The sequence below is a fragment of the Gaeumannomyces tritici genome (genome assembly GCF_000145635.1).
Source record: "Gaeumannomyces tritici R3-111a-1 unplaced genomic scaffold supercont2.4, whole genome shotgun sequence".
Taxonomy (NCBI): Eukaryota; Fungi; Ascomycota; class Sordariomycetes; order Magnaporthales; family Magnaporthaceae; genus Gaeumannomyces; species Gaeumannomyces tritici.
Genome location: NW_008804548.1, coordinates 372,779 through 384,805, shown reverse-complemented (window position 1 = coordinate 384,805; position 12,027 = coordinate 372,779). Strand labels below are relative to the sequence as shown.

Below are 12,027 nucleotides of genomic sequence, written 5' to 3'. Positions count from 1 at the left end.
GGGGGGCACGAAAATGGAAGATCTGAAATCCTTATCTTATCGGGTGCGAAGCGGGCCGGCCTATGATGCGGGCTTGGCCAATCGATAAGGGGCAATTTTTACAACTCGTGGGCTTTCAGTTTTTCGACCTTGAAGACGGCGCCGGCGGCTGACAAGACTTTTTTTTTATTATACTAATGGGTCAAGGAGGCAACAACTCGGCCTCCCATGCCCCCGAAATCCTACAGGTAGCGCCCCAGTCTCATCGACGGGGAGCATCACCACCACCCCCACCACCACGACGAGCATGAGCCGAGCCAGGGCCACCCAGACGGCTGCGCGCGCCGTCTCGTTCCTCCCTGGCCCCTCCAACATCCCCACGGCGCCGCGGGCGCTGCGGACCCGCGAGCTGCCGGCGCCCGCCCTCGGGGCCGCCGATGCGCTCTTCCTGCCGGACCCGCGGCGCCCGCAGCACCGGCCCGAGCTGCTCTACTCGGTCTCGCGCTTCCTGAACCTGCCGCGCAACACGGCCGTGCCCGAAGTCTGCCTCGTCGGGCGATCCAACGTCGGCAAGTCGACACTCATCAACGCCCTCGCCGGTATGACCTCGGCCCGCGCCGGCAGGGTCACAAAGGCCCTCGCCAAGCAGGCCGACCTGTCAGCCGCGGCGTCGGGCGGCGCCATCCCGGCCCTGGCCATCACGAGTTCCTCGGCCGGCTGCACGCAGACGCTCAACGCGTACGGATTCGGCCCGCCGCCGCCGCGCAGGCCGGACGAGGGCAGCGACGGCGGGGAAGAGCCGGGCAAGGAGGGCGGGCGGTCGCGCGGCGAGCAGCGACGGGACACCAAAACGCGGACGCGGGAGGCCGAGCCCGTCCACCGCCACCAGCTCTACCTCATGGACACGCCCGGGTACGGGCTCAACTCGCGCGAAGGGTGGGGCGACGAGATCGTAAAGTACCTGAACCGGCGGCGCATGCTGCGCGGCGCCGTGCTGCTCATCGACTCGGTCGCGGGCGTCAAGGACGGCGACCGCCTCGCGCTGTCGCTGCTGCGCCGCGCCGGCGTGCGCGTCGCCGTGGTCCTGACAAAGGGCGACAAGATCATGGGCGCCGACGCCAGCGGCGCCAGCGCCGACGCGGCCGCGGGCCTGTGCGTCGACGTCTGGGACGAGCTGCGCGCCGCCGAGCGCCGGCCCGGCCCGGACTGGGCCGAGGGCCAGGACAAGGGCTGGGTCCGCGAGGTGTTCGTCTCGTCCGCAGGCGGGCCGGTCGGGTTGGGCGTCTCGGGCGTGAGGCTGCTCATCGGCCGCCTGGCGGGCCTGTTGGAGGACGTCCCCGCCGAGGCCCTCCCGATGTCCGCGATGACGACGACGGCGGCGGCCTCCAAGATCGTGTCGTTTGACGACATCCAGTTCGCCCCAGAACGCAGCAGGCCCGCCGCTGCTGCCGCCGCCGCCCCGCCGGCAGCCTCGCAGCCCGACGACTTTGACATGTTCGCAGCGACGCTCGCCCGCTCGGCGGCAGCGTCCAGAGGCGGCGGCGCACGGAAAGGCGGTTCGCCGCGACGGCAACAGCAGCCGCAGCTGTTCCTGGGCGAGGAGCCCGAGCAGGACCTGGGCTTCCGGCCGGACGCGACGATGCGCAGCAGCGGGGCGGCCGGCGTGGGGAAAAACAAGAACCCCTCGCGGGCCCGCAGCTACTGGGACAAGGTGAGGGACAGGCAAAAGGGGAAGAACAACGGGAAGAGCAGCGGGAAGAGCAACGGGAAGAGCAACGGGAAGAATGCGCCAAAGAAGCGCGGCGGCGCTTCATCCAAGCCCGCCGCGCCCGCCGACCCGTTCGCGAGTGTCTTTTCCGCGAGGGCCGGCGGCAAGCGCAAGTCTGGGGCGCAGAATGCCCGACACGCGAGTTTTTAGTACTTATGCTCTGCCCTACTAGTCGCGGACAATCAATGTATAAACATGTAACACTGTACAAACACGCCTCGCTGTGGTGAAGTGAGACCGGTTTACTGTAATGCCATCTGAGGCAGCCAAAAAAAAAAAACCAATATCTCTATATGTCTTCTGTGCAATGTAACCATCTCCTCGCTCTATACCTCGCTAGAGTCTATAACTTGTTTATGGTTGTTTTTCCAACAGTCGTATATAGTAAGCAGTAGGCCGTCCGTCTGCGAGCCTGGCAGCTCCGACTCCTTTAGACCATGGAATCGGTCACGTTACCAACCCTCACTTTATATACATCCATCTCGATCGTATAGTCGCTTGATGCACCCCTCCCCGCCGTCACCGCTCACCTCACGCGCCGCCTCTTGGCCCTCCCCTCGTCCCGGGCGGGCACTATCACGTCCCTCTCGTGGTCTGTGCGCGCGGGCCCAAAGACGTCGCGCAGGTTGTCCCAGAAGCCGAGATCGTATAGGTTCTCGACATCCTTGAGCTTCCAGACCTGCTCCCACTCGCCGCGGCCCGGGAAGCCGCCCCCCTCGACCGGGGGCGGGTTCCCGTCGCCGGAGCGTATCACCACCTGCTGGGGCTCGACGGGCCAGGGCGTCCAGGCGGCCTCGAAGCGGAGGTCGCGCAGGCGGCCCGGCGGGACGGGCCGCTTGAAGGCCAGGCCGTCGGCCATGTCCTCGCCGAGGTCGGACCACTTGAGCGACTCGTTTGTGGTGACGCCGCACCAGACGTTCCAGAGGTTGTAGGCCAGCAGGCCCCAGACGAGCGGGCTGCAGAGCGTGGCGAGCAGGCCGACGGCGCCGAGCTCGACCTGCTGCTGGATGGCCCAGGCCCAGAGGACGAAGTAGGTCGCGAGGTCCATCCCGCCGGTTCCGCCGCCGCCGCCGCTCCGCCACCACAGGAGCGAAAAGTCCGGCACGCGCCCGCGGATGCGGCGGGCGACGAGCGAGAGCGCCAGGGTGCCGCCCCAGAGGGTCAGGACGGCCGTGGACAGTAGCAGCAGCAGGAACCAGTGCACGTTGCCGGCGCCGACGCAGCCGTTGATGAAGATGCAGTGGTGGTCCATGCGCGCGACGCAGCGCTTGCAGACGGAGCAGTGCTTGCTGCGCGGCGGCTTGAGTAGCCCGCACGTGCGGCAGGCCTGGCCCGGGTGGAAGAGGGTGAAGTCGTAGGGGTACGCCGACATGTGCCGCCGGTGCGTCTCGGCCGTCACGTAGCCCGGGTCCACCGCCGCGCACAGGTAGAGGAAGAGGTAAGGGAGCGCCACGGTGACGACCGTGGTGGCCTGCTGCGCCGTCGTGAGCTGCGGCCAGGCGTAGGGCAGCGCCACGGCCTCGGACGCGGCCAGGAGGACGAAGAAGAATATCTGCCCGAGGTTGGTTAGGGGGTACCACCATGAGATGAACACAAAAAAAAAGGCCACGTACCATGACGGTGGGGTGTCTATCGTGCATCATGAAGCGGCCGAAGCGCACCAGCGACTCGGTGAAGCGCCCGCCCGTGAGCTTCCGGTCGACGGCCAGGACGGCGTTGGGAAAGTGGACCCATATTGCGCGGTGCAGCCATGCGATGGGCGTGTTCCTCAGCGCGGGCAGACGGCCGAAGAAGGCGACAAAGGTCATGAACGAGATGGCCAGGACCACGGCGGCGATCCTTGCGACGGTGCCCATCATGTCACACTGGGAAGGAGGGACCTGCACTAGTGTGACCAGATGGATGGTGGATGGTGGTGATGTGACAGGCCCGGCGATGACGGAAGTGTGAGACAGGGCAGGCCAGCCGTGGGCCCGAGGAGCCGGGTTACGTATAGGCGGGCGCCAGGGCGGACCTGTCAGGCGGCTCAGCGCCGTCAGCTCAAGCCTCGTGGATGAAGCGACGTGGGGCGCTCAACTATCTGCCTCGGGTAGGTACAGCACAGTACACGTGTGCCGTCGCAGGCCCCCCCTTGCAGGGCCGTGCAGGAGGCAAAAGTCACCAGATCAGCTGTGTGGGAGCGCGATCAAGAGGCCTGCATCGTGGGAGTCATGGGCCCGCGTGTTTCGAGAGGATGGTGAAAGTCGGCAAGTTGCTGATGTTCTTTCTTTGTATATTTGGGGGGCGCCCAGTGCTGACGCCACTGGCTGCCTCCACCAGTGAGGCCAGCTGAGGCATCTGGAAACGGCCCGCTGAGACTCCACATTACTTGCGTGGTTGAGACTCTGCCCCGCTAGATGCATTTTGCCCGACTCGAATGCACCAAAGCGAGTTCAGCGTGGCTTCTGTGCTTCTGTGCTTCTGTCCCATGGTCACCGTGGGACGAATTCAGATTCACAAGGTTCCGTCACGCGTCATCGCTTCGAGAGGGCAGGTGTGCAGCGTGGCAGCTCACCGACGCAGCGCCTAGCGACTTCCCCGGGCTGTGATGGCTTTTTAAATGTGAGGGCTGCAGTTCGCTGTCGAAATGGAGGCAGGCTGCGGTTGCTTTGCATTCACTGTCCTTCAACCACCGTCGTTGGAACCCATTCGATTTCGTGTTGCTGCTGTGAGCGCCTGACCAACCCGGTTCCAGCAACTAAAGTGCCACCCCACCAGACGCGCTGCATGTCGCATGTCGCGCGTCTTCCAATCTTCAACTGAGCGTTTCGACTTTGCTTTTCGCTTTTCGCCAGCAAGGAAAGGACATTTGACTGCCCATCTGCTCTTTTCTCTCCCCGTCAGAGGAACACGGGGAATCGAACACCCAATTTCCCAATTCAAAATCGAAGGGGCTCCCTGGACCTTGGCTTGATTTGCCATCCGGCCTACCTGCGTCGCGAACAGGCAAGGGTTAGGGTTAAACACCCACCATCACCATGCCTGTCCCCATCACCTACGACAACGTCGCCGGCGGCAGTTCCGAAGCGTTACTGTTCGCCGGCATCAAGTTTTGGCTTGCCCTCAGAGTGCCAATGCGAAACGACTGGATAGCAAAGATACAAGCAAGTCCCATCCCGCCTCAGCCCAGAGACAGCTACCATAGTCGGGTCCTCACTGACAATCACTCACTCACAGAATAATGGCGGCGAGGTCGTCATACTTGAGCGCATGGCCGACATGTTGATCGCCGATGACGCAAGGCCCAAGCACGCTCCTCCGAACTCGTACTCTTGGAAGTTCGTCGACGAGGCCATCAAGCGGGGCGAGCTTCCAGACAAGGAGGCCTTCGTCATCCAGCGGCCAGCTGCGACGAATCCCAACGCGGCAGGTCCCTCGGCCGGCGCTTCTGTGAAGACCACCCGCACTGCCTACACGCCAGAGGACGACCAGGTCCTGACCCAGTATGTCCGCCGCCGCCTGGACAGAGCCAAGGCCAACGGCATTTACGAGGAATTTGCCAAGACGGTATGGTCCCCTCATATCTTTGCTCCAAGACACGGGACTGACATGAACTGTATTGAAGAATCCACGACACACGTGGCAGTCTTGGAAAGATCGATGGGTCAAGAGACTCTCTCTTGTCGCTGGCAATAATGTGCCGATACGGCAAGATTGGGAGGACGAAGACGAAGACGACGTGCGAGAGGCAATCCAGGGGCCCCGACATAAAAACGCGCATGCAGAATCTAGTGCCGTAAAGCCTCCTACTGTGCAGCCACAGAGGCCGTCTGGGCCGTCCTCATTGGCTCAAGAGGCGCCAAGTCCTGAACTGTCGGCCCCGAAGCCGCGCAGCCAGTTCAGTCCTGACGAGGACGACCGCCTTCTCCAAATGATCGAAGAGACGATCCGTAGGAGCAAGGCAGAAGGCAAAAGGATATACTTGTACGGAAACCTCTTGTACGAGGCCTTCGCCAAAGAGGTATGTGCTTTTGCGTCTGACATCCTAATTGCCCCGCTAACCTTCATTACAGAACCCTACCCACTCGGCGCGGAGCTGGCGAGCCCGATACAAACTTGTACTCGCCCCAAGACTTGAGGCTGCTTCGAATAGATCGCCAGCCACTGTTGCCGAAACGGCCCCTGCTGGAAACACACCCCGTCCCCATGCCTCAAACCCCTCACCACAGCCCCAGAAGACCAAGACTCCTCCACCCAAACTCCAAGTGTCCAACAAGGTCGGCCATACCCCGCCCTCACCGACGCCGGCTCAACCTCCTGCTGCTCCAGAACGTAATGCTCCAGCGCCTAGATCACCCGGTGGTCAGGCTTCCCACAGCTCGGCGCAAGCGCTGATTCGGCCTCGGCACTCGAGCCCAGAAGCGGACGAGGATGGAGACTATGAGGGGGAGGATGATCAAGCGGTGAAGTCCAGTGCCGGGGCCAGCCGTGAGTACGAACCAGACTGCGATGAGGAAGTCGGCAGCGACGAAGAGATCGAGATAGATGAAGAAGACGAAGATGGAGAGGCCCAAGAAGATCAGCTCAATAGGTTTGAGAAATTGATCATAGAGTATGAGGCCGAGTACCCCGATGCCATCGATCCAGCGCCAATCATCCGCGGCGAAGAGATATCGGTCTGGGATCTTTATCGCGCCTTCCGGTCACAGAATCTGCCGCTGGACCGGTGTGATTGGGCCCAGGTCGCTGCGTCCCTCGGCTTCGACACCACCAAGGACCCCGAGGTCTGCGGGAAGGTGTCCGAGTGCTTCCAGCGCAACCTCGAACACTTTGTCGGAGTAGCCGACTACGCCATGAGCAGGTGGCAGCCTGACGACGAAGCGGACGGGGCGAGCAGTTCAGATCTTGAGAGCGAGGATGCAGGGATGGAAACAGCGAGGGAGCATCAGACTGAACAAGGCGAGCCGGGGGAATCACAAGATGGTGAGGGAACGGAGGAGGAAGATGAGGGAATTGAAGAGGTGCTTAAGGGAACTAAGGAAGAGGATGAGGGAATGGAGGAGGAAGACGAGGGGACGGAAGAGGAGGATGAGGCAACCGAGCAAGAGGATGAGGCAACCAAGGAGATGGACGAGCAACCTCGGCCGGCGTCGTCACTCTCCGCGGCGGCTGCACCGAAGCGGCGTCACGAGCAGGCCTTCCACTCGGACCTCAGCCTCTTGAGCGGAACTCCTCGTAAACGGGCTCGCAGGAAGGCCGACCTCGAGATACCCGATACGCCCCAGGTTTCTCACGCACGACCGCCGCCCCTGAAACGGCAAGAAATACTAGACAGCAGCCCCCCGGCTCGGCACATGGCTTTTTTAACGACATCACCCACCCTTCCGACCCGAAAGAAGCCCGTCGAGCCCGAAACACAAGACTGGAAGCTCGATGCCGCAACACAGGGAAGGCTTTCCCAAACACAAGACGTGCACACCGACGAGGTGGGACTCGCTCCGGACGGGCTCGATGTCTCGCCATCGCAGCAGCTCAGGTCGGAGGAGGACGAATACCCCGTCACACCCGTTCCGCTACTGCTCGCTGCTGTTGCCGAAGACGCCAGGCCTCCGCGTACAAGGGCGCTAAGAAGGTCGCATCTCGACGAGGAGCCCGCCGACGCGTCGACGCCGAAGCCCCGCCACGGGCCGAGCGAGAAAACTCTTGGGAAACGACCCGAACGCAGAGAGCCGAGCGTGTCGCCCCCTCGGCGCCGCTGTCATGTCGCCCCAAAGTCGGCACTGCAGATGCCGACGGGCAAGCGCACACTACCGGCTCCGCCCAGACAGAGGCGCTCGATGGATTCTGTCAGGCCGTCAACGGAAGCGCCCAAGGTCGTGGTGCCGTCCTCGTCAGAGTCTGACGCGCCGCCGCCCACGCCGGCTCGCCCGCCGAAACGGACATATGCCTTTGGGACCCAGCCACGGCGCGCCACTCATGCCGGCCTTGCGGCCAACTCCCCGCCTGGCCGGCCAGCGTCATCAGAGTCGTTGTCCCCCCCAGCTTTCAGGAGATCACAAAGGCCCCAGGGTTCGGCACGAGCATCCGGACCAGCTTTGGGTGTCGGCGGCGGCGAAGACTCGGTAGTGGCCAGCATAGTGGATGGGCTGGTGGGCAAGCCGGCAAAGCCAGCTGCTTCGCGGACCGTGCAGCCGCCGGCCGAAAGACGCGGGTCGGAAGGGCGCCGCGCGGCGGCCCCTCCCCAGCCCAGCATCGGCAGCGAGGTGGACCGGTGGGTGTCGCTGGGGTACGCGCGGCGGCCCATCACGGACCTGCTGATGGCCACGTGCCTCTCCATCCCGCTCCTGAACCAGGTCATCGACGAGAACAGGGCCCGGGCCGCGGCCGCGGCCGCGGCCGCCGGCGGGTCCGAGGCGCGCCGGAGGCAGCTCGAGGTGGCGGTGCCGCCCGACAAGCGCGGCGTCTGGACCACGGCCGACGACCGCGACCTCCAGGACGCCCTGGTGCGCGGCGAGGAAGGGGCGCGGTGGAGGCTGGCGGGCAAACATGGCGGCGACAAGGCGCTGCGGAGGCGGTGGAGGTTCCTGGCCGACTTGGAGAGGATGGAGTCGCGGAGGAAGTCGGCTGGGTCGTTTTAGGGTTGTCGAGCCAAGTGTATATGTATGTTACTACCACAGTGCTTGCGGATGGGCGAATATGCGGGCACATGGTCACGTTGGTCCGAGAGTGTAACAGCTCATTTACCCGAAAGTGAGGGTTGCTGTGCCAAGTGGATGGGAGGAGCAGAAAGGAACTACGCCGCATGCAATGTAACACACACTGTTGCATGTTGGAGCCTTGTGCTTCTGGCCACGCGAACTTCATGTTGTGTTACGCGACTTCTTGTGCTCTGCAACGCGAGATCTAGAGATACTATTGGCCGGGCGTGTGTGCTATAAGCCACAACCCTCCTAGCACGGCCAATAAAAACACACAACTTGCCGTGATGGGCTTGGGTGTTGTTCATCTACTCGGGCGTGAGATTCAAAATCAATGTCATGTTCTACCCTGACCGGGAATACACCCCGCCGGATTCACTCGTCATCGCCCTCCTCCTCGTCACTATCCGCCTCCTCACTCTCGGCCTCGTCCTTGGCCACGACCTCCTCGACGTCCTCGACGTCGACCAGGCGCGGCCTGGTGGCGCGAAACAGCAGCGTCATGCCGACGACCCACGTCTCGAACTCCTCAAACTCCCTCCCCAGGGCGAGCTCGAACCCCTCCCGGTCGTCGTGCAGGTTGTTGAACACGCCCAAGCGGTTGTACAGGCGCACGTACCAGCGGCTCAGCCAGCCCGTTGCGGCCCTCTCGCCCAGCACGGTGCAGCCGTAGAGCACGCCGCGCGTCGGCTCCAGCACGCACTTGTACGTCCGCAGCGCCACCAGCTTGGACGGCCAGCCGGGCACGCAGTGGAAGAGGTTGAACATGCTGATGCTGTCGTACAGCAGCGGGCTGCTGCTGTTTGTGTTGGGGCTGTCGGTGTGGTGGTGCTTGACGAGGACGCCGCTGCTGCTGCTGCTGCTGCTCCCCTCGGCCATCTCGAGCAGCGGCGCCGGCAGCGGCGCCGTGACGTCTGCCTCGACGGTGCGGACGTCGGTGCGGGCGCCCGCGACGGCGCGGATGCGGGCGGCGGCGGCCACGAGCGGGTTGGGGTTGATGTCGAGCAGGGTCAGGTGCTGCGCCGCCGTCTTGCGGAAGACGCGCGACAGGGCCGCGGCCGGCAGGAAGCCCGTGGCGACGCCGACGTCGAGGTGGCGGCGCGACATGCCCTCGGCGAAGAAGGGGAGGAGCACCTCGTCGGTGGGGCAGCCCCACATGTAGCGCATGTTGAAGCGCAGCACGAGGTAGTCGTAGATCATGGACAGGAAGGACGGCGTGTACACGGACGCGTAGACGCCGCCCTGGGAGGGGACCGGCGGGGCCGTCATGGCTGTGGATTGGGTGTGTGTGAGAGTGAGAGAGAGAGAGAGTCTGTGTGTGTAAGTGTGTGGGGTTGGGAGAGGGGTATGCCCCGGGGCCAGAGGAGGAGAAGGAGAGGAGATGGCGGAAGAGTGTGAGAGAGAGTTGATGTCGAGGGTGAGGGACGCAGACGAGGGTGGCTGGCGTCTCTGGTACTGCTCCCCTCTTCTGCTGCTTCGTCTTTTGGCGGTCAGGATCGCCTGATGGCCAGACCGCCGGTGGTTATGGTGGCGGTTATGGTGGTGGTGGGCTGGGAGAAAACAGGCCTGTTGGCTGGGCATGAACTCAAAGAAAAAAAAAAGAGTAAAAAAAAAAGTGAACCTTTTCCATGCCCCTCATGGACGCACACACACACGACTGTTGGAACCCACACAACACCCTCCAACCTAGTCAGTCAAAAAAAAAAAGACCCAGCCGGGAGCCACACGACCAGGCCATCTTTTGCTGCAGATTCGGAGGCAGGCAAATCCCAGTCGGGCTCCGGCAGCAACTAGCATCGTCCACCAGCGCGTGCCCAGGGGCCCACTCTATCATGCAGGCCGAGGCGGATCACCGCGGCAGAAGAAGGGAGGAAAAAGAAAGGGAGGGGAGTGAGGGGGGGAAGAAGGGCCGGACAATCATCTCCCTCGCCGAAACCCCACGGCCGTCGCCTCGGACTGGGGCGGCAAAGTCCGGCAACAGAGACGAAGCAGATAGATGTCCTCTTCAGGATGGGTCATGGGCGTGGGGGCCGCCCGTCGGCCGCAGCACCGTACCATGCTACCTAGCACACGAGACTTGAACCGTTTTGCATTTATTTCCATACGGTGATGACCTCTCCTCTCCTCTGTTGGCGGCTCTTTTCCCGCGAGCGTGGATGCACGTTGTATTACCCCTTGACTTTGCCTCAGAGCTTATCGGGACGTTGGTACTGTACCCGCTTTCGGCTATCGTTGATTTGGAACGGTCTCCTAGTAACATTTGACGGGTTTGGCGCAATCTTTGTAAAGTGTTCGATGTCGATTTTGGTGGCGGCGAATTTTGACCGCCGTGGTGGGGATCAATGATTCCATTGTCCACTCTGCCGTGGCCGAGTCAATCCCTTCACTCTCAATTTCACAGCACATGCTCGACAAGTCCCCAAATCCGAAATCCGCAGTGGATTTCGGGCAATTACCCAGCAAGGAAACCGCAATAGCAGTTGGGCACGAGCAAAGAAAAAAAGAATCCTCGCCCTCGCCGAGGCGGTTCGCATGGTATCCATTGTCCATCATCATCAAAATGCCCCTAAACCGGAAAACATAGCCCGTTGTGCCTCGACGGTCACGGCTATAGGTCATCCCCATTACTAACCCCTGCGCCCGCTGATTTTTGGCGCCTGGGCGGGGGTGAGTATCTGCGAGGGAGAAGAGCCAAGTGGTGTGTTGTAGGTAATGCAAAAGACCTGCAGGGGTGGTGGTGGTGGTGGGAACTTGGGAAGGAGGTGTGTTGGGACCGAAGTGCCAGGGCAAGGGACCGGACCGATCGGGGGTGTGGTGGATGACATCAGCCAATGGCGCATGCGACCCTTGAGCTGAGCGCTCGTCTCATGCGGACACAAGCCCTGGTTTGGAGTGGTGGTGGTGGTGGTGGGTGGTGTGGGAGGGTTGGGTATGCAGGTGCAAGGAACAAAAGAGGAGAAAGAAACAATGCTAGTGGGTGGGTGGGTGGCATCGGCGATGAGTTAGCATAGGACGTGACCGGTTACGTGTCTGGGCAGGTCCACCCAACCAGAAGGCCTGGATTCAATGAAGGCCCACGGAAGAGGGCAAAAAGTCTAAAAGGTCTACAGGTCCCAGGGATCACAAACGTTAGTACGGTGGATCCTGGGTGGTACATCAGTTTGGCTTGGTTTTCTAAAGAAGAAAATGTATCTTGCATCCACCGCACTAACGTTTGTGATCCCTGGGACCTGTACAGGTTCCAGGGATCAGAAACGTTAGTGCGGTGAATCAACCAGGGGGGTAAGGGTACATAGCGTGCCACACAATTTGTAGTAGAGATCAATGTATGTTAATATCTTATCTGTGGATGACGATTCTAGTGGGTTCCGGCAAATGGAGATGCGGGTAGCGATACATCGATTTGGCGGGATTTTCTATGGTGAAAAATGTATTTGGGTACGTGGCTTAAGGTGTCAGGCAAAAGTTTTCGCCGTGGGACAGGTCGCTCCCGAGGCGAGGCAGGGGCCGGGGTATGCCACGACCAATAGCAACGCATAGAAATTCATAAATGAACATATTTTTACAGCACTGAACCCGTGATTGACTTTGAAAAATATGTAA

The 12,027-nt window shown here is 61.9% G+C and overlaps 4 protein-coding genes across 4 annotated transcripts; 2 read left to right on the top strand and 2 right to left on the bottom strand.

Annotated features, from left to right (window-relative positions):
- The first annotated feature begins 104 nt into the window (after positions 1–104).
- On the top strand, positions 105–2,238 carry GGTG_07531 (hypothetical protein). The gene has a single exon (XM_009225355.1). It carries the CDS (start codon positions 287–289, stop codon positions 1,895–1,897), a length of 1,611 nt encoding a protein of 536 aa, XP_009223619.1. The 5' UTR covers positions 105–286; the 3' UTR covers positions 1,898–2,238.
- Positions 2,016–4,041, bottom strand: GGTG_07530 (palmitoyltransferase SWF1). The gene is made up of 2 exons (XM_009225354.1): positions 3,361–4,041; positions 2,016–3,299 (listed from the first exon to the last, which is right to left on the bottom strand). The coding sequence occupies exons 1-2, from the start codon at positions 3,604–3,606 to the stop codon at positions 2,274–2,276; spliced, it is 1,272 nt and encodes a 423-aa protein (XP_009223618.1). The 5' UTR covers positions 3,607–4,041; the 3' UTR covers positions 2,016–2,273.
- A 190-nt stretch (positions 4,042–4,231) lies between these two features.
- On the top strand, positions 4,232–8,740 carry GGTG_07529 (hypothetical protein). Its single transcript, XM_009225353.1, has 4 exons — positions 4,232–4,890; positions 4,964–5,293; positions 5,352–5,747; positions 5,800–8,740. Exons 1-4 carry the CDS (start codon positions 4,765–4,767, stop codon positions 8,362–8,364), a joined length of 3,417 nt encoding a protein of 1,138 aa, XP_009223617.1. The 5' UTR covers positions 4,232–4,764; the 3' UTR covers positions 8,365–8,740.
- On the bottom strand, positions 8,484–9,952 carry GGTG_07528 (hypothetical protein). The gene has a single exon (XM_009225352.1). It carries the CDS (start codon positions 9,691–9,693, stop codon positions 8,800–8,802), a length of 894 nt encoding a protein of 297 aa, XP_009223616.1. The 5' UTR covers positions 9,694–9,952; the 3' UTR covers positions 8,484–8,799.
- Between the last annotated feature and the right edge of the window lie 2,075 nt (positions 9,953–12,027).

Bases quoted from the DNA above. Each gene is read 5' to 3' on its own strand.
- GGTG_07531 (XM_009225355.1), top strand. From the start codon at position 287: ATGAGCCGAGCCAGGGCCACCCAGACGGCTGCGCGCGCCGTCTCGTTC.
- GGTG_07528 (XM_009225352.1), bottom strand. From the start codon at position 9,693: ATGACGGCCCCGCCGGTCCCCTCCCAGGGCGGCGTCTACGCGTCCGTG.
- GGTG_07530 (XM_009225354.1), bottom strand. From the start codon at position 3,606: ATGATGGGCACCGTCGCAAGGATCGCCGCCGTGGTCCTGGCCATCTCG. The intron at 3,300-3,360 runs GTACGTGGCCTT...AACCTCGGGCAG, and splicing joins ATAGACACCCCACCGTCATG to ATATTCTTCTTCGTCCTCCT.
- GGTG_07529 (XM_009225353.1), top strand. From the start codon at position 4,765: ATGCCTGTCCCCATCACCTACGACAACGTCGCCGGCGGCAGTTCCGAA. The intron at 5,294-5,351 runs GTATGGTCCCCT...ACTGTATTGAAG, and splicing joins ACGAGGAATTTGCCAAGACG to AATCCACGACACACGTGGCA. The intron at 5,748-5,799 runs GTATGTGCTTTT...CCTTCATTACAG, and splicing joins ACGAGGCCTTCGCCAAAGAG to AACCCTACCCACTCGGCGCG.